The 23,430-nt window shown below is 38.6% G+C and overlaps 2 protein-coding genes across 4 annotated transcripts; both read left to right on the top strand.

Moving 5' to 3' along the window:
* The first annotated feature begins 2,711 nt into the window (after positions 1 to 2,711).
* LOC116248649 (DNA (cytosine-5)-methyltransferase DRM2-like) lies at positions 2,712 to 9,477 on the top strand. Of its 2 annotated transcripts, none has more exons than XM_031621557.2 (9): positions 2,712 to 2,852; positions 3,439 to 3,528; positions 3,724 to 3,853; positions 3,967 to 4,013; positions 4,510 to 4,626; positions 5,200 to 5,317; positions 6,728 to 6,852; positions 6,933 to 8,172; positions 8,412 to 9,477. In XM_031621557.2, the coding sequence occupies exons 1-8, from the start codon at positions 2,850 to 2,852 to the stop codon at positions 8,163 to 8,165; spliced, it is 1,863 nt and encodes a 620-aa protein (XP_031477417.1). In that variant the 5' UTR covers positions 2,712 to 2,849; the 3' UTR covers positions 8,166 to 8,172; positions 8,412 to 9,477. The 2 variants fall into 2 exon arrangements, with proteins under 2 accessions (XP_031477417.1, XP_031477418.1); XM_031621558.2 differs by having other exon boundaries at positions 8,418 to 9,477.
* A 2,633-nt stretch (positions 9,478 to 12,110) lies between these two features.
* On the top strand, positions 12,111 to 22,031 carry LOC116247249 (ATP-dependent RNA helicase-like protein DB10). Of its 2 annotated transcripts, none has more exons than XM_031619295.2 (8): positions 12,111 to 12,273; positions 13,540 to 14,155; positions 15,992 to 16,171; positions 17,940 to 18,008; positions 18,677 to 18,946; positions 19,469 to 19,819; positions 20,435 to 20,712; positions 20,879 to 22,031. In XM_031619295.2, the coding sequence occupies exons 2-8, from the start codon at positions 13,706 to 13,708 to the stop codon at positions 21,801 to 21,803; spliced, it is 2,523 nt and encodes an 840-aa protein (XP_031475155.1). In that variant the 5' UTR covers positions 12,111 to 12,273; positions 13,540 to 13,705; the 3' UTR covers positions 21,804 to 22,031. The 2 variants fall into 2 exon arrangements, with proteins under 2 accessions (XP_031475155.1, XP_031475156.1); XM_031619296.2 differs by having other exon boundaries at positions 13,653 to 14,155.
* The last annotated feature ends 1,399 nt before the right edge of the window (positions 22,032 to 23,430 follow it).

A 23,430-nucleotide genomic window follows, 5' to 3' on the forward strand; every position in this document is an offset into this window, starting at 1 on the left:
TACAACTAAATAGCATTTAATAGCCTCAAGGGGCATTGTTCACATAGGCATATATTCATATGCGATAAAATGAGATGTGTTTTTATGTGGAAGTTGAAGCACAATGAAGATCTCACGATTTAGTATTGATGCAACTCTAAATTTTAAAGACTAAGAAAAGAAATAAGAGCTTCTGTTCTTGCTCGGGCAGTAAGATTAATCTTCCTCTTCATCCAACAGCTAAATAACATTTAATAAAATTAGAATCCAACTCCATTTCCTATTCCTTGAAATAGCAAATGGACCAAATGTTGAGGAGTTTGGCCCTTCGTTTGCATTGGTAATAGAGTCTCAGCTACTTGGCAATTTCCTCTTTTTATGTTTTTCTGTGTTTGATTTGTTGATCATCTGGCATAAGATTTGCCATTGTTAAGCGTCTGGTTCCTGATCTAATTGACGCGGAACATTTTGGTGTATGAAGTTCATACACCATCGTTATGTTAAAAGCTACTATACATTGTCCCAAGACCACTTAATTTTTCTCTCTTAGTAACACGCACACACTGCTCTCTCTTTCTCTTTCTTTGTTAGAGCTTTTGTCTTCAATGAATTCTCATTTTGCGGTCTCTCTTTTTTTTTTTTTCTCTCTCTCTCTCTCTCTCTCTCTATATATATATATATATATATATATATATATATATAATGAGAGGGGGTGTCTGTCCAAAGTATTTCTCAAAAAAGAAAAAAAAAAGTTGATTTAAGGAAACTCATTTGTTCAGTTCTTTTCTTTCTCTCTCTCTATCCTCATATATATATATAACCCTTAGATAGGGTGTGTGTGAGTGTGTGCATACATTTATGCATTACACACACTTTTGACTAGAAAGAAGTTAAGGGTAGGTGACTTTTAAGTAGTTGTGTGTGCGTTTATGTGTAGGCATGTATACATGTATGCAGTTATGCACATTATCAATCATTAATATTAATCTTTTTTAACTTTTGAAGTAGATTAAAACACTCACAAAATATTTTTGTTGCAAAATGACCCCTATGATAATGCTATTGTCAATAGGTAACAGAACTTTAGCTTATATAAGAAATATTACTGAACATTATCATAACATCATAGCATGGAAACTGTCACAACCTAATTCCACTATAAGTTTATACCAGCTCATTTGAGGAAACAAAAAACTGCAAATAAAAGAAATTACTTTTATAGGTAATTGGGGTTTGCAAGCCCTTTTAGATTATGCTGAGAAGGTGGAAGGACTGATATACAGTAGGAGAAAAGTTTTTTTTCATTTTTATTGATTATTTTACAAGAGCCCTTACTTGATTTTAAATAAAATAAAAATTAAAGACATGGACCCATATAGGCGGACTTTGGGATAGTATGTCACATAGGTGGCAACTCATACAACTTTAATGTTATACATAACAACTTCGTGTATGTATGTTATACATCTGGATAATTTCTTATCCATTTTCAGGATGACAACCTTTTGATTCTTTGATAAATTTGATATTGTGTTTGAATGAGGAAGACAACGATTGTTTTTTTTTCTATTAGTTAGATCGGAGGGAAGGGGGGCCGGGAGGGTCCCCTCAAATTTTAAAAACTCTAAAAATTTATATGTAAATGTAAAAAAAAAATAGTTTAATATATATATATATATAATTTAAAAATTATAGTTGAAATTTTAAAACTATAGTTTGACAAAAAAATTTCTAGCTCCACCACTCTATATATATATATATATATATATCCTTAAAAAAACAGTGTTTTTTCTTTTTATAAACTTTAAAAGTTCTTTCCCCCTTTCCTCTTCAGTCTTACTTACTGCCCCCTCTACTTGCCAATTAAGTTTATCCCTTGACCATGAGTTTGATGAACTTTATTCATGTAACTTCTACTTACCAATTAAGTTTCTCCTACGATCTTTATTTTGGTGTTTGTCAAAATTTAGAAACTTTAATTCGACCCCCTTCAAATTTTAAAAACTTTATTCATTTTTACCATGTATATCCTTTCCACCCACTCACAAAAGAAACATCAACCGATCTTGCGTAACTCTGCTCCTCACTACTGGTCAAGACTCTGATTGGCACCAAGTCTGACTCTCACCCTTTTCACCATTGCTCGAGACTGGATGGTATTTCTCATGGACCCTTTTAGCAAAATCAAGTTTTGTCGTTTTTATGTTATCCACTTAGTGCATCTAAAATGACATTTTGTTTGTTCGATATAAATTTTTATCATATTTATTACTACACAATAAAATGTTGAATGTAATTGTGGTTTATTTTTTATTGAATCATTTTTGAATGCTTGGATATTATTGTAAAGTATTATAAATTTTATAATTTTTTTTTTTTGTAGTTTAAACAAACATGATTTTAATATTTTTTTTTATCCAAACCATTTCCTTTTTTTTTTTCATCCCTCTCCTTCCTTTACTTTTCCTCCATCTAAAATCCAAACAAAAGGTAAATCCAACTCTAAATTTGAAGGACTAAAAAAAGAAATAAGAGCTTTTGCTTTTGCTCGGAAAGTATGATTAATTTCTTCTTCATCCAACAACTAAATAACATTTTATAAAAGTAGAATCCAACTCCATTTCCCATTTCTTGAAATAGCAAATGGACCAAATGATGAGGAGTTTGGCGGTTGGTTTGCATTGGTAATAGAGTCTCAGCTCCTTGGCAATTTCGTCTTTTTACGTTCTTCCTTTCACTATTTCCCTCCTTGATAACATGGAGGTGTGTTTCTTTGTTTTCAGAGTTGAATTCCAGTCTTCACCTTTGTTCTGTACTGTGGTCGCAGATAGAACATAGAGTTCTGAAGCTGCAAAACAACTCATGAGAAGATGGTGGGTTTTTGATGATGTCTCCAGGGATTTGTTTGACCCCATGTTGTTATTGTTTCATGAATATACCCAAAACTTTGATATGTATTATGTGTTTCATAATTATGCTCGAATGTTTAGGGCTGGATGAACAGTTTCATATTGTTGCTGAGTGGCTTTAAGGGTGCGTTTGGGTGATTCCAAGGCAAAATGAGGTTTAACGTGTATTTGGATGATGATCGAAACAGGTTTTTGTTAGAAAACACTATTTTCAAAAGAGGCTGATAAGCTTGTGCATACCATCATGTTATTCGTAGGAAACATTTTTGGTTTGTCCAAAGGGCGTGAGTTTCTTCCCTTGTGGTTAGCCACAGAAAATGTCCTTTCTTGTGTTCTTTCCTAAACGTACAAATAATGTTTTATTGGACTAGTTAAGAAACTAGGTTGTCACATGTTTGGTTTTTAAGAAAGATTTTTTTTTTTCTATAGGGTGTCATTCAACGAAACCTGAATGTATTCTGAAATTCTTCGTTTGAATTTTTTGTCTTCTTCCTTTTTTGGTTTCAATCCTTTTGCTGAACGACGAATTCTTCCTCTTTGGTTTATGTAGACAATCATTGACTGCGAAGAGAGTATTCCGTCTGAATCAGGTGAAGAAGATGGAGAAGAAGTTTCCAGTCTCAGTTGGCAGTCCCGTAAGGTGATGAAATTGTCTCGGCCTCTTGCCTTCTCTTCCATTGGCACTGAAGTTGGGATTAGTGGATAGTTGTTCATTTTGGTTGATTTCTGGAGTTATTAGGATTAAAGTGTTGCACTTGTTTTGGTCTTGGCTTTTGGATTTTGAAGTTGTGAGTGTTGGGTAGTTCTTAAATTTATAATTTCTTGAGTATGCTAGGCTCAAGATATTGAAAGAAATGGCGAGGGAGATACCAGAGGCCCGAGTTCATCTTGTTCCGGGCTGAAACGCCATTTTTTGGACATGGGTTTTGCAGAGAATATGGTGGAAAAAGCCATAAAACAAAACGGTTAGGAATCCGTAGGGTTGCTCTGCTTACGTTCTTTATTCAACTGAAATATGTATAGTAGTGTCTGGAAATAGAACACATGACGTTGAGGTTCTTATTTTTTCTGGGCGCAGAGAATGGGGATGCTGATACAGTTCTGGAGACACTACTCGCATACTCTGTAAGTGTGTTTCTCCTCCTTTGATTTGTTTAAACTGTGTCCCCTTGTTAATTTTCTGTGTAATTTTTCTGAGAAACAGAAATGGTTTGGCCTGACGGTGGTGGGCCTTTGCCCTTTTTATTGAAGTTGATTGAAATCCATAGGCCAAAACTGTTGTGCGAGTTTCTTTGGAAGAGTCTAATAAATCGGAAAATTCCAAAAGTTGTCGTGGCAGTGCGATATTTTGTAAAGCGGAAATGCGTATAGGCACTTTAGAAACAAAGTAGCATATCATAACCGAATTGTAGTCATGTCATCCCACTTGGAGATTTTTGGTTCCAGATACGAACATTCGTTGGTACGCCTGTATGAAGTTATTTAATTCATTACTCCAATAAAGGGTACCACATGTAATGCTAGATGGTTTCAGGTAAAGCTTGTCATTTTCAGGTAAAGCTTGTCATCTTTGTAGATTATTCAAAGAAGATTCTCAATGATCTTTTCAATCTATATGTAGGCACTTGATGACTCCTCTCTTCGTATTTATTCTCCTCATGATCCGTGGAGTCCTGATGATGAATATGATATATCAGATGATGAACAAAGCGATGCTAAAGTTGATACTAAAAATAAGGTAATATTACTATTGATGTACTATGATATTTAAGGTGGATTTCTAGGAATAATATGAATCTACTCTTAAGTTTGTAGTGCAAAGTCTATGCTGTAAAAATTTTGACATTTAACCTCAGTTGTCCTTGTATCAAAATACTTTGAGTTGGATGGTGCACCATATCATGCCTCAAATGAAAATGCTGGACATTCCTTGTGCATTGTATTGGAAGTCACTAACAGCGAAAGGAAAGTGTCTTCGCTCTGGTAGATTGGTTCTAAAAATCTTGGTGGATTTAAACTGCAAACCTCAAGATGCATTCTAAAGATGTTGACATCCTAACGGCCTTTACTGCCAATATTGTGGTCCACTTTAAACCTAACTCCTGCAGCTTTACGCAGCATTAGTTTAATAATTGCTCTGCTTGTTTAAATTGGAAGAATTAAGCTCTGGTTTTTGACTGAAGTAAATTATTCACTGCAAAGATCTGAACAATTCCTTATAGTCACGATGATGATCTGCTTGTGTTGGCATATATCACTTGTAAGTGTATTTAGAAGAGTATCTTAAATGTTAGCTAATGTGTTGCACCAGGGACATGAAGATGATAAGCGCGGTTTGGAAAACTCATTTGGGATTGACAAGACAAGGTTGCAATTGGTGGAGATGGGCTTTCCCATAGATGAGGTTACTCTGGCAATATCCAGATGTGGTTTGTATGCAAATTAAAGTTGATTATCATAGTTATTTTAGATATGTTGTTCTTGTGTTTTTAGTGCTTACACGTTTCAAATGCTTCATCTATAAGCAGGGTTTCTATCATTGAGTGGATATTATTTAGTTGTACTTGCTTTATGGTTTGAAGTTGAGTTTTCTTTTAGTGGTGATATTTTGTTATATCATGTTACAGGGATTTGTAAATAGGCCCAATGTCGTGCATATTTTAGGAAGTTTCTGGGATATAATAGCCTTAAAAGGATGAGATGCTCCTAGAAAATGCCCTCTTGGCCCACTTTTTTCTTATGAAGGATGTCATGTTGAGGTTGAGGTAATTGGTTTTCTAGATAGAAAAGAAGCTCCTTTACATCACACACACACACACACACACACACACACACACACACACATATATATATATATAAATATATATAGTTTTTGCCTTTTTGGTTTGTTAGAAGAGAAAATTGTTCCAAGGGTTTCCATTGGAAGAGTGGTCTGGATGTCTAGTTTGACGTAAATGTGTTTCTTCTCCACTTTATGAGAATCCTTTTCTTGTAACCCTGGGAGTTCTGTGGTTATTTTGCCACGTTATTGGCATGGTGCCTATAGGATAGATCTGAAAGCCATCTTCTCTAGTGATTCACAAAGGGTCCAACTGAACAGTTTCTGATGGAGGGTGCATTGGTGAGGATCATTTTGATTTGTTGAATATTGCCTCATTTTCTAACTGGTACATATATTGGATACGTGGAAATTGACATATAGACTATAACCATATCATTTATAACGTTGGATGCTCTTGTTTGTAGTATTTTATATGCTAATTAGCTTTTTTGTTTTTTTTGGGCATAAATAAGGCAATTCTTTTCTATAATTGAAAGAGCAAGCACTCAAAGCTAAAGAATTTAAGTTTCTGATGCACTCAGATTGCAAACTATTGTCAGTCAGTCGTCTGACCAGCTTCCCAACTTAATATTATTTGGAAAACTGCAATATGCATTACTTCATTTATAGTCTGATCCTTTTTCACACTAGAAAAGGGACTTGTGTAGCTAGCTCTCAAGATTCTCTTTATAGTGTCTTACTTAATTATGTTTATTCTTTATCCCATACTGGTATCTGATTTTCCTTCTTTAATTTGCATTAAAATATGTTTCAAAGAAAGGACCCTTATCATCATTCATTCTAATAGTCTGATCTCGTATTGGAATTGGCACAATCTGGGTTTGTCTGTTGTCTTGCGCCTCATGTTGTTTAGCCTTCATAGGAAGGTTGCTCTCTAATACGATCTTGCTGTCACTTTCCTAAAACTTATTCCTTCAACCTTGATTTGTTCATCTGTTTCTTAAACGTCTTCACTTTTTGACTACACAATGATGGTTGGTTGCAATCATCTTATCAGGTGAAAATGCTTCAATTTGGGAACTTGCCGATTCAATCTATGCATCTCAAACGGACAAAGCAACAGCTGATTATCATCCAACGTATGGATCATCTTCTACTTGTGAACAATGGGGAGAGGAAGAGGTACATTTATTAACCTACCTCTTCTGTCGATTAGTTATTTCTTGAAAACATGGTACACCTTATGCTATTTCTATTTGCAGAGATCATGTGACAGCATGGATAGTGGTCTTTCAAGATCCTGGGGAAAGCGGAAAGGGTTTGATAACAGTACAAGAAATAAGGACAGTACAATTCACAGAAGTGCCTCATATATGAAGAGGCAGAGAGTCTGCTATGCAAGGAAGAGCTTTAATGATGATGAAGAGACAGTGCCTTCAAATTTCTGGGTCCCAGCTAAAACCATGGTTGGTTTTGGTCTTCCTAACAATCCCATCATAATGTCTAGGAAGCTCCCTGATGCAGCTATAGGGCCTCCATACTTTTATTATGAGAATGTGGCTTTAACACCTAAGGGAGTGTGGGAAACGATATCTAGGTTTTTATATGATATCAAACCGGAGTTTGTTGACTCCAAACATTTTTCTGCTGCTGCTAGGAAGAGGGGTTATATCCATAACCTTCCAATTGACAACAGATTTCAGCTCCAGCCTATTCCACCGTTAACTATACAAGAGGCTTTGCCTTACACAAAGAAGTGGTGGCCTTCATGGGATCCAAGACAAAAGCTGAACTGCATCCAAACATGCACCGCAAGTGCAAAACTCACTGAGAGGTTGCGAAATATTCTTGCTGCATCAGATGGGCCACCTTCTTATTTTGATCAACAAAAGGTACTTGAGCAGTGCAGGAAGTGGAATCTTGTGTGGGTTGGCCTGCATAAGTTGGCCCCACTTGAGCCTGATGAGATAGAGCCACTGCTGGGTTTCCCCAAGTATCATACAAGAGGTGGTGGTGTCAGCAGGACTGAGAGATTGAAGGCCCTTGGAAACTCATTTCAAGTGGATACAGTAGCCTACCATCTATCTGTCTTGAAGAGAATGTTCCCCAATGGTCTCAATGTCCTTTCACTCTTCTCTGGGATAGGGGGAGCTGAAGTTGCTTTGCATAGGCTTGGAATTCAGCTGAAAAATGTAGTCTCCATTGAAAAGTCTGAAATTAGTAGAAATATCCTGAAAAATTGGTGGTATGAAACTGGTCAGAAGGGCAAGCTGGTGGAGATTGCAGATATAGAGCAGTTGACAAATGATAAACTGGCAACCATGATGAGGACGCTTGGTGGGTTTGATCTAATCGTAGGAGGAAGCCCATGCAACAATCTCACTGGAAGTAACAGAGTCAGCAGACATGGGCTTGAGGGAACGCATTCTGCACTTTTTTTTGACTACTTCCGGATTTTGGATGCAGTGCTATGCATAATGTCTAAGAAAAAATAGCGCTCTGGTACGTAGTTTCTTTGTAGAAACATTCTGTCTACAATTGTTGAATTTCAGTTGAATAAATTTTATCTCTCTTCTCTTTTACCTTGACATTACCATAGTGGTTTTCTGTTGCTTCTCCCTGGATTGCTCATGATATCATATTTCAATAAATTCAACCTTTCATGCTTTTTGGAGTTTTTGTTGGAGAAACTAATGCTGACTGTAGAAACATTAAATGACTTGTGCATGGTTGGCATGCAGGAGCAGGGTGCAATCTTTGGTGAAAAGGACTGGCTGATTCTAACATCATGATCGCAGAATTGTCTTCCACTTATTCATAAACGTAAAACAATAAATTTTTTAGACCTGCAAAAAAGCCAGGATTTGGAAATTCTATAAGCTGTTCTCAGCTTTATTATGACCAGTCTGACAAATTTTTTATTGGATTTACTGATCTATTCTTGCACTCTAATTTTCTATGAACAGTAATTTCTTTGTTAAGTTCTTTCATTTCCCCATTCCCTTTTCCACTGTCAAAATTGCGGAGTTGTTGTTTCACCTATTCTGTTTTCCTAAATGATTTCTTTTGGCGTCTGTTTGATCCAAAAAACATGTACACCTCCATGTGTATAGATATCCTATGGCATTTGAGGAATCAAGGAAGACACAAAGAGGTGCCTCTGGATGATCTTATGGTAAATAATAGTTTGTTGCGAACGTGGACCTTGCACCTATGTCTCATGGGTGCTTTTAAATCGTTTCATGTAGAGCAGATAAATCGTTTCATTACAGTTTCCAAGTGTATGATGGGTAAGTCTTTAGTTTTCGGCTATATTTATAATATTTAATTGTGGATATTCGTGGCCATAAATCCAGTGGTTGTCACAGGGACGTTCTCATTGGCATTGTATCATTAGACCATTTCTGTGGCTCTCTCACTAGACCATTTCTCTCTATATGTATGTTATAAATCCACTAGTTACGGGGGCCGTCTCTCATTGACATTGTATCATTAGACCATTTGTCAATGTGAGAAAAGTTTCTTTACAGTGAATCAGATCTGCATTGGAGAATAATAATGGAATATGTATACTTCTGGAAACTTTTGAGGATTTCTAACATGCCCAATGGAAGTAAATACTCAACATTTGTGAGACTGCCTATTGAGAGCTGTAAGGCGGCTAACATTTGAATCCATGTAGACATTGTTCATGTTTATCCATACTTTTGTGAGCAATAAAGCTTTCTTTTGGGGGAGCAATAATGTAATATCGACAGTTCATATTGAGAAACAAGTGCGATGAAATGAAAATCCTGTTTTTTGTTATATAGCTTTGAGTGATTGTAAATACATGACAATGTGTTTTCAAGTGTGTCTAGGAACATTTGAATCATAAATGCTACCACAGCTTCTTCCTGTTTGGCTGTATTATCGGTACTAGAAGATAACACCAAAACAGTTGAACTTTGAATGAAGGATGAAATCTTCCGGTTGGAGAAGGGCAGTAGAGATTCACTTCAGTCCGTGCAGAGGGTCTAGGATCGGATTCGCTCTTTCTTCATTGAAAGAAAAGGCTATGCCTGCATTTCTTGAACTCTTTTCAGAGAAATCAAGTTTCTTAGGTACATTTGAGTTGCCAATCCATGATCACCCAAACACCAAAGAAAATGGTTCAAGCAAACATTGCATTAGATTGGAGCTTTTAAATCAGTAATTCAAAGAACATGAGTTGAGCCAACTCGAGTTCAGCTCAAACTTACTCCACTGTGATTAACTTGAGGCTCATTTGTTAAATTAATCGTGCATAAGGTTAACTGAAAGGTCGAGCTTGTAAACGAGTCGAGTTAGAAGTACATGAACTTGACTCGATTAAAGTTGAGGGAGATAAATTTAATTTAGCTTGTCTTTTTCTTTAAAAAAAAAAATTAAAGGGAAGAGGTCATGTCAAAAGAGGAGTTGATAAACAAGCTTAAACGAGATGAGCTCAAGCGACAACTCGTCTATCAAGTCGAGCTCAGCCTGATATTGTACAGCTTGACTTAGTTTGAGCCAAGAAAGTTATAAGCCGAGCCCAGCTCCAGCCTGACTCAGCTCAGGTAAGCCCTACGGTTCTGGATTAAAGGGAAAAAGGAAAGGCCTGCCATTAAACAAAATTTGTTTGAAATAAGTAGCAGAGTGCAGTGTTCAAAGAAGATGGTCTATGCAATCGATCGAACAGGAGATGAAATGGAGCCTCTGCAGTTACTGCTCCAAAGAGTTCAGAACTAGTACATAGACGGGAGCAGGATTGTGGCAGGGAAAGGGTCTTTTCACTTACGTTCTATACTACCACCCAACCTAGAAAGGTTGATTCTGTGGTAAGATCTGAACCGGAGACTCGCCGGCGATTCAGGAGGCTGGCAAGGAAGCTTGATACAGATTGCGGCAATTTCTAACAAGTGACTACCCTCCAGCATAACATTACTGCTGCACTTTATTATGAATTATATAAAGTGGCTAACAACACGTAGACAAATTATGTAAATTGAATGTAGAGCGTACAATCAATTCAATTTGATCAATGTAGTCATAACCCACATGCATCTAGTGTGAAATAATATTTAAGATTCTATATATATATATATATATATATATATATATTTATTTCTGTCCCTTTCTCTTCTGAGAAGTAGCCACAGGGATCTGATTCACAGCAATGAATTTGTAAGAGTGATGCTTAAATTGCTGATATATATATAAATTGACAGATAAGTCCTTATAAAGGTACTAAGGCTGGTGGCCCAAATTCATTTCATATAAATTATAGCTAGAAAAGATACTTCCATAAAAGGTCAAAGTATCTATTCTTACAAATTGCAAGCCACGGTATACGTGCAGTGACGATGGTTTTGCCAAAAAAGATGATCGAAAGTTTTGAGATTTCAATTTCCATAATTCCATGATACAACTACCAAACACCTGCTGCCCATTTTAGGGTTGCTCGTCTTCGAAATCTTGGTTGAGAACTGTGACATTTTTTAGTGTACCATTGGATTTCTACTTTAACTCTAACGCATTTTACCGTACTAAAATTCACAACTCTAAAGTTTGAAAGGAGCTGAAAATATAATTTTTCAAAATTTTTATATAAGTTAAACTATTTTTTTTTTAATTATATGTAGAGAGACAGAGACAGAGTTCCCCAAGCTAGGACCTTGAATCTCATATCTAAAGTATAAGATCCATGTTAATGTAAAATCTAATGGTTCAACCACCATTACATTTTATATTCATGGTTAAATGCAAAAAAATTATCGATATATAAATCCAACAAGATCGAATCGGAGATCCGTGGAAATCTCAAATCACTTCAACTCGTCACTTCATAGCAGTAAAAAACTGGGAGAAGGTGAGTGACCTCACCTCTCATGAACTGCCAATTAGAGAACTAAATGTAACAAGTTAAACCAACGGGTCTGGTTCTTCCAGTGATTCCCCTGATATAAGCATCCTTAAATTGCATTTAGCTTGTCAGTGGCATTCAAAATAAGAACAAAATTTTGACATTTTAAAGACATTATATGAGAGTTTAGATAAGTTTCTTATTGGACCCCACCTCCATTAAATGCGTGGTTCCTTTTCCTTACTTTTTTTAAAGTTTTTATTTGAATGCCTTTTTCTTTTGTTTCCTCAAGGGTATTTTAAGATGCAGGCAAATATCAGAGAAATAAAAGCCAAGTTGAATGTGACATTTATTTAATACAGCGTTATATTCCCGTTATAATAACGATAAAAAGAGTGAAGGGAGAGGTGAGAAGCAGGTTAACTATTTGCCGCCTGGCCGTTCGAGGACTCTCAGCAGTGAAACCGCAGCTTTGGCTCCGTGGGGTTGGCCGCCACCGTATGGAAACTCAGCACTAGTTCGAACCTCCCCTCTCGTTCTGTACTTCGTCTATAAAAGGGTGAGGGGACGGCAAAAGGAACGGCTCATGTTTTTTCGCGCGGTCCTTGGAGGCGGGCGGGCAAGCGAGAGGAAATCGGAGTCTCCGGCGGGCGCGCGGAAAAAGTGAGCCAATCGGCGAGGAGGGCGAGGCGACAGAGCTCCGTCGTTCTTTCTCAAGCCCCTACCTTGGCTGCTTGAAGGTCTCTCTCTCTCTCTCTCTCTCTCTCTCTCTCTCTCTCTCTCTCTCTCTCTCTCTCTCTCTCTGTCGCCGTGGGTCTAGGGTTGTAAAAGAGTGAATTTGTTTGGTTTGGGTTGAAGATTGAGCCATGATGATTGTGAATCGGTGAGTCTTTGGTTGTTGTTTGATTTTTATCTGGCACTTGGAGCTAGGGTTTTTCTTTTTTTGGGTGGGTGGTGTCAGATCGGTATGGGAGGAACTTGAGTTAAGGGCTTGTGAAAATCTCGGTGGTTTCTTTTGCTTTGGGTTGGTGTTAGATGCACAGGTCGTGTGACTCGTTTTGGGATTGTTCGTGGGAACTAGGGTCATAGGACATAGAGAATGGATCATTCGGTTTTTTGCGCAGAGTTCGATTTTGGTTTTAGGCCTCGATGAAACTTGGTGATTTTGTTTCCTTTGGATGGATGTTAGGGGCCTAAGGATATCTGAAAGGTTGGTGGTTCGATTGTGTTTGGGGCCATTTTGGGCGCGCTGTTTGAGAATGAGTGATTCGCATCCTTTCGAAGAAATCTGTGCCCAGACTAGGGTTTTGATGGACTGGATGGTTCAGCTTGTTTCAGAGAGAGCTTGGAGTTTGGGAAGAGTAGTTTCGGTCTTTCCAGGCATGGCGTTTGGTTTGGAGATGTTGCTGTTTAGTACGTTTTTGTGGGGGTTCTTTATCGTTTAGTATGTTCTGTCTTAAGTTCGGTTGTTGATTCGTAATTGCGTTTAGTTTTGACATGAATGTTTGTCGAGTTTGAGAGTGATCCACTTGTATTGAACATAAGCTTCCTGAGCCATCGGTTTCGGATATCCCGATACAAGCAATTCTACTTTTGGGTGTGATAGAATTTGTTTTTATCACTTTTTTTATTATAAAAGTATAAAAGCTAGCAATTTTTTTTTCAGAATGTTGCCTTTTAATGCGGTTTTAGATTATACATATTGATATATAAAAGATCTTTCTGCCCAAGTGATGTGAAATATCTGCACCTGTGGATGCAGCGGATTCCTAGTTGCTGAAGCTTCACGTTTTAATTTCTCCAATATTATTGATTTTTCCGAAAAGAGATTCTTGAACCTGGGCTGCATTGGATTAACAATGCTTCTCCGGACTAAAAGTTTTCTCATATTTTGTGAATGTTTGTGATTAGTATTATTGGGTGCCATATGTACAGCAAAAAGGGTCCAGCAGCTTTTGATGTCCTTGTGGGCAAGCTTTAATCAATATGCTGTTTGACTTTTGCAGGAAACTTAAAGTTGGTAGTGATATCTGTAGTGGTTGAGTGTGGGCTCTAAACCTTTGGGAGTTTAGTGAAGTCTGCCTTTGGTATCTCAGTCTCTCAACATTTGACTTTGCAGATTATAAGGTTTTAAAGGCTCTGCAAAGTTGCCTTCATCAGTACCGAAACTTTATGGCTACCACTTCGACTGGTCCACGATATGCTCCTGAAGATCCAACTCTTCCAAAACCATGGAGAGGTTTGGTCGATGGGAACACTGGTTACCTGTATTTCTGGAACCCTGAAACAAATGTCACTCAGTATGAACGACCAGTTACCCTAGCCCCTCCTCCTCCTCCCCCTGGACCTCCTCCTCCATCCACTCCAAAGCTAGCATCTGTATCTGTCAGCTCATCTGTTCACCTTCAGCATTCCGAAAATCCAGCTCATGGAAAACATGGTGGATCCCATGGGCAACAGGTTGAAGATCCTTCTTCCAATTATGGGCAGCGGCATGGAAGTGGACATTCTACTGGGATGAGATCAAGTGACGGTCACCACCACCATTATGATGGTAATGGCGATGTGGGACGTGGCCTGCAACCTAAGCTTGCTCCAATTCCTTCAGCAAGGGCACAACAGGTATCCTCCAACTGCACTTTCTTGTTCTTATTTTGGGTTATTTATTTGGTATCATGTATGCTTGAGTGTACTGTAGTCTAGTTGAACATCTCAATAAAGAGTATGTTATTCGATAAAGAATACTTACGTTCTGTACTATAGCTATCTACTGGGTGGAGAGTAGACAATAAATTTTTTTGGGAAATTATTTTCTGAGGCTAATCATTTTTTACTGCATATACAGTTTATCTATGATTCTATGGTATGTGGTCTTATTGAAAAGAACCAAGAAGATGTCTTCTGCAAGTCGATTTATATCTTCTATTTACATTTGAGAATTTATAATTTGGCTCATTCATACCACAGTAGTTGCCCTCGCCCCTGTAAGTTATATTGACTGAGAGTGAAGCTTATGCTGATGCTAGTGAAGGCTATTGTGATCAGTGTTGTACGATACGTACACTATGATATGTATCTTTTACAAAATACGATACGATACACGCCCCGTATCTTACGATACGGGCTGATTTCAAAAAATGGGGGAACCCCCCTTTTCGATTTTTTTTTATAAAAACCCGGCCCTTCTTCATTTTTAACCTAGAGATTGTGCCGCCGTGGAGGAAAATCATCGATTTTCAAAATGAAATCATCGATTAAACCATGGATTTGTGCATGGGTGGCTGATTGTCGTTGGGAGGAAAGAGGTTTTTTTAAATCGTGAAGATGAAAATGAAGAAGAAGATGGAGATGAGGATAAGAATGAATATGATGAAGATTATGAATGAGAGTCGAGAGTGCTTTCACTTTGTATGTATTGACATTGAACATTTTCACAATTTCATTATCATCTTGTGATGTAATACGTAACATCTAAAATTTGTTTTTTGATGTGGTATCAAATAGACTTATGGACCTTATGACTTATAAATCTATGTGTTTTTTTATGAAGAACATATTATTCTTGTTTCTTACTGATTTTTTATGATTTATTTGAAATTTTTTCCTATTTTTTCTGATTTATTAAAAAAAACGATACGGTTACGATATTTTACGATACAGCGTATCTTAAAGCCAGACCAATACGGCTTACGATACGCTTTTTACAACATTTGTGATATTTGAAGCATCTGTGAGTTATGAAAATTAATGGAAGTTTTTCAAGATGTCAGCATTGAGATGGTGATCTGATGTTTCCTGTTGGTACTGACCCTTGATTCAAGGTGTTGCAAAGGATGTTGCTGCAACATTCACAAGTCTGATTATGTAGCTTTTGTATGTGTTCTGCCGTTCCACTGTTTTGGTGACAACATGGTTCTTGGGATCAGTGGTGGAACCAAGAATTTTTTTTTCTTAGGAGGGCAAAATATATTTTCGAAAGTTTTTGAGGAGCCAAATTATGCTTTCCAAAATGTTTAGGGTGCCTAAAAAATTTTGAAAATTAGAACAGTGAATTTTCCCTTTTTCAAAATCGCAAGAGGGTCCATGGCTCCTGCCAGCCCCCTTTTTCCTCACCTGCTTAAGATGCAAGGGTCCTGAATGTTTTTATGTACTTATAAATCTTTCTGGGCTATTATGACACTCCAATCCAAATGTTAGTGCCATGCCTACTGACTATTTGTGCACATAGATATCTGAGAGTGAGAGGTGACAAGTTATTGGAAAAGGAAGATATGTTTGATTAATATGGCAAGTTATGAACACATGATTTTCATAATTATCATATGATTCATATTTCATGGTAACTTTGAGTCCATGGACTATTGTATAAAAACCATTTTGCTAATGCTCTTTGTGTTGACTGGTTAAATTTTTTTGTCTTCCCTTTTTTGTTATTGGGGTGGGGGACTTTTGTTTTAGGTTGCAAGAAATGACAGTGGCAACCTGCAAAATGGTCCAATACCTCCTGTGAATGGTTCTCATGGTCAGTCATATTCAAGCAACCAGCCTTTTCGATCATCTGGAAGAGCACATGGTTCAGATCCTGGAAATGCAGTGCCTGCAGATGTATATAGGAGACAACATGAAATCACAATACTGGTATGCATGTAGAACCTTGTTGATGCAGTTGTTGCTAGTTTCAGCTATTTATCGTCTATTTGTTGTAGCCATTGGAATGGTCGTTGCTCCATTTAAAAATGAAGTTCCCCTCTCTCTTTCGCTTCTCCTTTCTTTTTCCCCTCTCTCTGTATAGGGCAGAAAACCTCTTTTTTTTTGTTACTTCCAAATGGTCACCTTCGGTTTTAAACAAAGAAAGGCTTCCTACTTACCGTTTGGGACACACATCCAGAAAGAGGAAAATAAAGGCCAGTTGGGCTGTAGGGGAACAAAAATACAGAAGAGTGAGCTAGCATTTATGTAATAGGTCCAAAAAGAGAGAAAGGGTGCATTTATTGCTATCCATGGCAGTCCCATATTCTTAAGAAATTTCTACATTTGTCCTTTCTTCCCAAACTAACAATTATCATTTACAATTTTGGAGGAAAATAGTCACGTTGTCAACCACTATGTTAAGTGCTTTCTAATGAATGTTTGCCTTTTGGACTTACTGATTTTGTCTAAACTTATGCACACTATTTTTTAGAACAGGTTGATGTGATTAATAGTTTCATATGTTAGTAAGTCCTATTGATTAAATGGAACTAAAATAAATTCAATATATATGTGGATCTCTTATGTATACAATGTGTTAGTATCCATAAGTCAGTGATGAACTATAAAATTGAATTTAATTGAATCTTGATCTGTTGCATGCATGTAAACCGTGAGTTCTGGCTTTAGAGATTATGTTATGATCTTAAAGACATGAAATTGTAGTGTTGAGCCTGTTGAGGCAGATAAATTGGTTTTCCAATCCTTGGAAACGCTTCTTATCTTTTATTTTCTCATGCATTGTTTGTCCTCCATGTTTGAAAAATTTTCTTTTGCTTCTATGGAAGTTTTTTTCCAAGGCGTCTTTTCTTTTTATTTTTTTTGGTTGGAAGAATATTTTATGTGTTATTCTCTGTATGTGGATGGGCGAAGAATTTATTGAGACTCCTTTCTAGGGAAGATATTTCCTTGAATGAGTCTTAATTTGATATAAAGGCATGCTTCTGTTATTGTTGTTGAAGCACCAGCTTCCTTGACTGGTTTCTTTTAGGTCAGTATCAGTATTCAGTACTGATACATGGACTTTTTGTTTTGTGGAGAGACTGTCTTTTTGGGTAGTAGTTGCATTGACTTTCAGATTTTGCAGAGGGACTTTCTTTTGATTAATAGTTGTTCAGGCTTGGTTACTGTTTACTGCAGCCTTGTTGAACGTTAACAATCTTTTTCGTACCTTCCAGCTTATTTGTCTTTGATGTTCTTTTGTTTTTTCTCCTTGTTGGTATTTCTTGTCATTATTGTTCTTTATCATCACTTTTTTTTTGCGCGTGAATATCTCCTCCACTTTAGTCATTGTTTGAACCCAAAAATAAAGTAAAGGACTTGTTTTGGAGCAAACTTGATTCTACGAGGTACAAATTGTAAATGACTGAATAAATCAAATTGCTGTTTTTTTGCAGTTATAAATTATAACCTTGTGGAACAGCTTGATGGATCTACTTTTATACCTTTTTGTTTAAAATGTGTTGTTCATGATTCTTATCATTTTTGTTTTAAATGCTTGGAATAAGAATTGCGTTATCAAACTCTCTCTTCCTCTCTCTTTGTGTTGGGTGTACACACTACACACACACAGACACTGACACACACACACATTTGGTGGATCATAGTAAATTATTATTTTCTTAAACCTGAGAGAACACTTCTGATGATCATTCAGGGTGATAACATTCCTCCACCGCTCACAACATTCGAGTCTACCGGTTTTCCATCAGAGATTCTCAGAGAGGTATACTTCCAGTTTTTAAATTTTGGGCATCTCTGTTCATAGAAGTGTAAGTTCTGTCATTGTAGGTTTTCTTTGTTCGTTTGACGTTCTCTGTAAGTTGGTTTTATTATTTGAGTCTATTTACATTTGTGGGGCTCTTCCCTACTGACTGATTTCGAGTTTCGGTTTCTACTTTGTGGTAGGCACGATATTTGCTCCTGGAGGAGCTAATGTCGTTTGCTGTGCTGCTGTTGTGCCGCCCTTTTTTGGGGGGGCTCTGCATGTATGTGGAGAGCCTTCAACGGTGGACCAACTATGAGAGGGCTTTCCGAATCACAAGTTCGTGGCCGGGGCTGCTGCCCTGGATGTATTTGGAGAGCCTTAACAGTGGACCAACTACGAGGGCTTTCTGAATGACCAGCTCGCGGAGGGCTGCCATACATGACGGCTCAGTCTACCACTTGGTCTGAAGAAGCCCACCCCTTTTATCCTCCAGCTTGCTTCAGCAGGCGGCCTTGTACATTTGGGGTTGCTTCTTTTAGCTAGCAGTAGTTACTACAATTATAATTTTGAGGAAAACTCCAAGACAACTTAATTTTCTTTTCAATTCTGGATTGAGTGTACTTTTATTTAGTTTTTTAGATCTTGCTTGTTTTCCTGCTGAGTTTTGTACTGCTCCTTGCGTTCAGGTGCACAATGCTGGCTTTACATCTCCCACACCAATTCAGGCACAGACTTGGCCAGTTGCTTTACAGAATCGTGATATTGTTGCCATTGCGAAGACAGGGTCTGGGAAGACCCTGGGTTACCTTATCCCAGGATTTATTCATCTTAAACAACGACACAACAATTCACGTATGGGCCCAACTGTCCTGGTCCTGTCACCAACAAGAGAACTTGCAACGCAGATACAAGAAGAAGCGGTGAAGTTTGGGAGGTCATCTAGGATTTCTTGTGCGGTGTGTATTTACTCTACTTGAGGCTATTCTGGCAGGTTACATGATGGATTTCTGCACATATATTAGCATTATTGGGTGTATGTCAAATAATTTTATGGCCTTTAGTTTGGGCTAGTTGCATTGCATGCAACATTATTGTGAACAACTTCAAAAATGGTCCAGCCCAGTATGGGTTTTGTGATCGGTTCATCTGTTCTCTTGAACTTCCCAGATTTTAACAGTTGAAAACTTAACTGTGGTTGTTTGGCATAGAGATCCAATGTTGGTAAAAAATGACAAGATTCTAGTATTTGCTCTGTCTTTTGGGATTCTAGTTGGTCCCTTGCTGGGAATACCTGTGTTTTTTATGTCTGTAAAGGTGAGAGCCTCTGGTATGCATATTTGTTATTGGCGTCCAGTTTCATGAGATGGTTGTGGCCATAGCTACTTGGCTGTTCATGAGTACATGCTTGTGACCATGTCTGTCCAATTCTTGTGAGATGGTTGTGACCCTTATTTTTTTTTTCCCTTTGTGATTGTCAGTGTTTGTACGGTGGAGCCCCTAAGGGCCCTCAGTTGAGGGATCTTGACCGTGGAGTAGATGTTGTAGTTGCAACTCCAGGCCGTCTAAATGACATTCTGGAGATGAAGCGCGTCAGCCTCCGTCAAGTTTCATATTTGGTGCTTGATGAGGCGGATCGGATGCTTGACATGGGTTTTGAACCTCAGATCAGGAAAATTGTGAACGAGATTCCTCCACGCAGACAAACTCTCATGTATACAGCAACTTGGCCAAAAGAAGTTCGAAAGATTGCTGCTGATCTACTTATCCACCCTGTTCAGGTCAATATAGGGAACATTGACGAGCTTGTTGCAAACAAAGCTATTACTCAGGTATCCAGTATAAATTTAATATAGATTGGTGTAAGCTGGAGTTTCGATACAAATTCTAACGGTTGTACTTGTGTTGCCTACGACTGTGGAATGTTGTTTGTGATCAATTTCGTTTCCTGGTCAACAAATTTTTTGAAATGTTATGAATGCATATGGGACACATTTAATTGGATGAAACTAAATGAGTCTACTGATCCAGTTGCTTTGTGGTTTTAAGGTTCACATGGTTAGTTCCATCTTTCTTGGATGTCAAATCTGAGATATTAGCGATTGATTATGTAACAGAATCACGCTCTTTAGGTTTGGTTTGAATTTAGATTGCTTTAGACTTCTGAGATATAATACATGACTCCTCTATCAAGTTTTTCTGATTGGTTATGGATTGTTAAAAGGTTGGACGGTAGAAGCTGCTTGATAATTTTATGCAGAACAACTGCGTGACCATAGTGAAGTAGGAATTCTAGAATAGTTGCTGTGGCCTGCTACTAGCAGCTCTATTGGTATTTGTTACTTGTTATATTGAGCAGATGTAAAACCTGAAGTGCAAGGCCCTCATGATCGACATTTTGTTTTTGTTTACTGGTTAAACAGTTTTACATAAATCTTATTGTGCAGTATGTCGAAGTTGTTCCGCCCATGGAGAAACAGAGGCGGTTGGAGCAGATACTACGTTCTCAGGAACCTGGATCAAAAGTGATCGTCTTTTGCTCTACAAAAAGGATGTGTGATCAGTTGGTACGGTCCATCGCCCGCCATTTTAATGCTGCTGCTATTCATGGGGACAAGTCTCAGGGAGAAAGAGACTATGTTCTAAGTCAGTTCCGATCTGGAAAATCTCCTGTTCTGGTGGCCACAGATGTTGCAGCACGAGGACTTGACATAAAAGACATCAGGTATCGAAATAAAATGCAGAATGATTCTGCATTTTCTTTAGTGGCTCTGAGAAAGGAATCATCTTTGCCTTTAACAAGAAACCAGATTTTAGTTTTGGACCCAAGTTGCAGTCACTTTCTCTCCCTTCTAAGTTGACACTTCTTCTGTTGCTTCTTTGCTATGTAGGGTGGTGATTAACTATGACTTTCCTACTGGTGTCGAAGATTATGTCCATCGCATTGGGAGGACGGGAAGGGCAGGTGCAACTGGTCTCTCTTACACGTTTTTTTCTGATCAGGATGCAAAATATGCTGGTGAACTGGTGAAGGTTTTGGAAGGTGCAAACCAGAAGGTTCCACAAGAACTGCGTAACATAGCTTTACGCAGTGTTGGCCTTCCAAAAGGTCGTAATAGATGGGATTATGGCAGTGGTCGGGCTGGTGGTGGTGGTGCCCGTGGGCATGGTTCCAGAAATGATGCCTATGGAGGTCGTGGTGGTCGTGGACTATCGTCTTCTGGAAGATCAGAAAGAGCCCATGGCAGGGATGATGGACATGGTCGCGGTTATGATCGTGGCCATCAAGACAGTTGGCGTGGTGGTGGTAGTGATAGGGACAGGGTGAGAGGCCGTAGTTATAGCCGGAGCAGGAGTAGGAGCAGGAGCCGTAGTCGCAGCAACCCAAACAGGGGTAAAGGATGGGACTGGGGCTTCAGTTATGGTGACAGCCCAAGGAGGAGCCGGAGCAAGGGCCGGAGTAGAAGTAGAAGCAGGAGCTTTAGCCGGAGCCGCAGCAGGAGCGGTGACAGGTGCGGCAATCGTGGAAGCTCCCCTGCGGCTAGAAGGGAGTTGGACAGCCCACCTGCGCACCTGTCAATTAGTTCACCACCGCGCAGCAGATCTCCCTACCATGAGGAGGATGTCTGGAAGCCGTCACCTTCTCGTGCTGATAATGACGTAGGGAAGCAGTCTCCAAATATGGTGAACGACGACTCCGCTGGTGCGAACGGCCACACATACTCCGACTATGAGGAGGGCATGATAGAAGAAGCCGGTGAGTTGGCCCGATCGCCGAGGGATGTGGCTGTGGAAGATGCTGCTATTAGGGATTGAGTTGGATGGGGTTCCGGCGGCCTATGGCAGGTTTATTGTGATGATTTTGACCACATAATGATGTTAATTCTCAAGGGTGGGTGGGTTTATGTTGATGTAATTCTGTTTGTTTCCCTCTGAAGCATATTTTGGGGACTGTAGTGGAGGAAACAGATTTGTAACAAACCAGTATGACAATCCTCTTCCAAAAAACTCAAAAAGGTATGAATATCATTGTTTTTTTTTTTTTTTTTGTGTCACGTCAAAGTCGTTGCGGCTTCGCCCACAGCAGTTGCAAATGGTGATCAAACTTTTCGATTATCCAATTTCTCCAATGCCCACTGCAGTTGGTCTACATGGAAGTTCGATTCAATTCGTGTCCTTTGCGTGTCACAACTTGCCGATGGGGAATTTATTCGAACGCTATAATCCAGCCATGGTGGATTGAATATTCTGTTCCTGCATGGTTCCAATTTTGATAGACTCGAGTACAAACTTATTTTAATGTGTAAAGATGTGGGCGTGGTTATCAGGAAGCGTACTTCCCTCTTCAAAAAATTGATGTGCCTTTCCGCTTCTGAAGTGCTTCGCCCATCCTTGTATCTCTTTTACCGAACCCAGCGGCTGCGAGGCAGGCTCCATTCTTTTGTTGATCACGAACGATCAAAGGATACAAAGAATCAATCAATAAGAAGCAAAAGTACAGCAACACATTAATTTGGGCACTTAATCTACAGGAAGATTATCCTACTCAGTCCCATCATTACATGGATCATCAACACATAATAGGCCCTTCTCACAACCCTTCTCCCAGCGCCAGGGAAACCTGTTCAGAAATGCAGTTAGAAATTCTTCCGCCTCCCACACCTGATTTCTGCCACAGGTATACCCCAGCAAAAATACAGTAATCCACTTCTGATCGGAGACCGAAGTCATTTTCTGCATATTCCTCATAATACAAGCAGAGGAAATGCACCATCCTCAGCCTAAAAATAAGCCAAGGATAAGGCTTGATTCTGATCATCATCCATAACTCTGTCTCCCTTTTAAACTTCAGCGTCCATGGGGAACCACAATATAGATACTTCATATTCCCCCATAGTCCCACCACCAATTCCTGACAATCTCCCTTCCCTCGTTATGAAGGACTGCATTTTGATTCATCCATGTTTTACAGAGCCATTTCCTCAACCATTTCGCCTTAATTCTCTGTTTACTCCACTACGACCACTTCTAATGGAACTTTTCAATCTCTCCTTGATTCAGAATCTCGCTTCTAACATGTGTAATACTCCACATTGGTTTTCACTCCATTACATTTCAGGAAAATCATGTGATATTGACTCCGCCTTGCATTGGCAGACAGAAGATCTATTAGCAAGCAGGTTGCCCTTTCTTTGGAGTCTATTCAAAATTGGCACTCTCCCTATCGCCAGGAAACAGGTCCGTTCGGCCCTGGGAATGGCGTCAACATGCTTAATGCAAAGGCGAGTGCACCTTCCTACTTAGCTAATAGTCGAAACAGGAGTTACTGCTCCTGAAAAGCCACTTATCTTTGTCAGTAACAAGTTCAGCGTCAACTTTCTCTATCTCTTTTTCGGATAAGCAGGACGTCAACACGCTTACCTTTCAGAAAAGAAGGCTGAAC

The sequence above is a fragment of the Nymphaea colorata genome, chromosome 2 (assembly GCF_008831285.2).
Source record: "Nymphaea colorata isolate Beijing-Zhang1983 chromosome 2, ASM883128v2, whole genome shotgun sequence".
Lineage (NCBI taxonomy): Eukaryota > Viridiplantae > Streptophyta > Magnoliopsida > Nymphaeales > Nymphaeaceae > Nymphaea > Nymphaea colorata.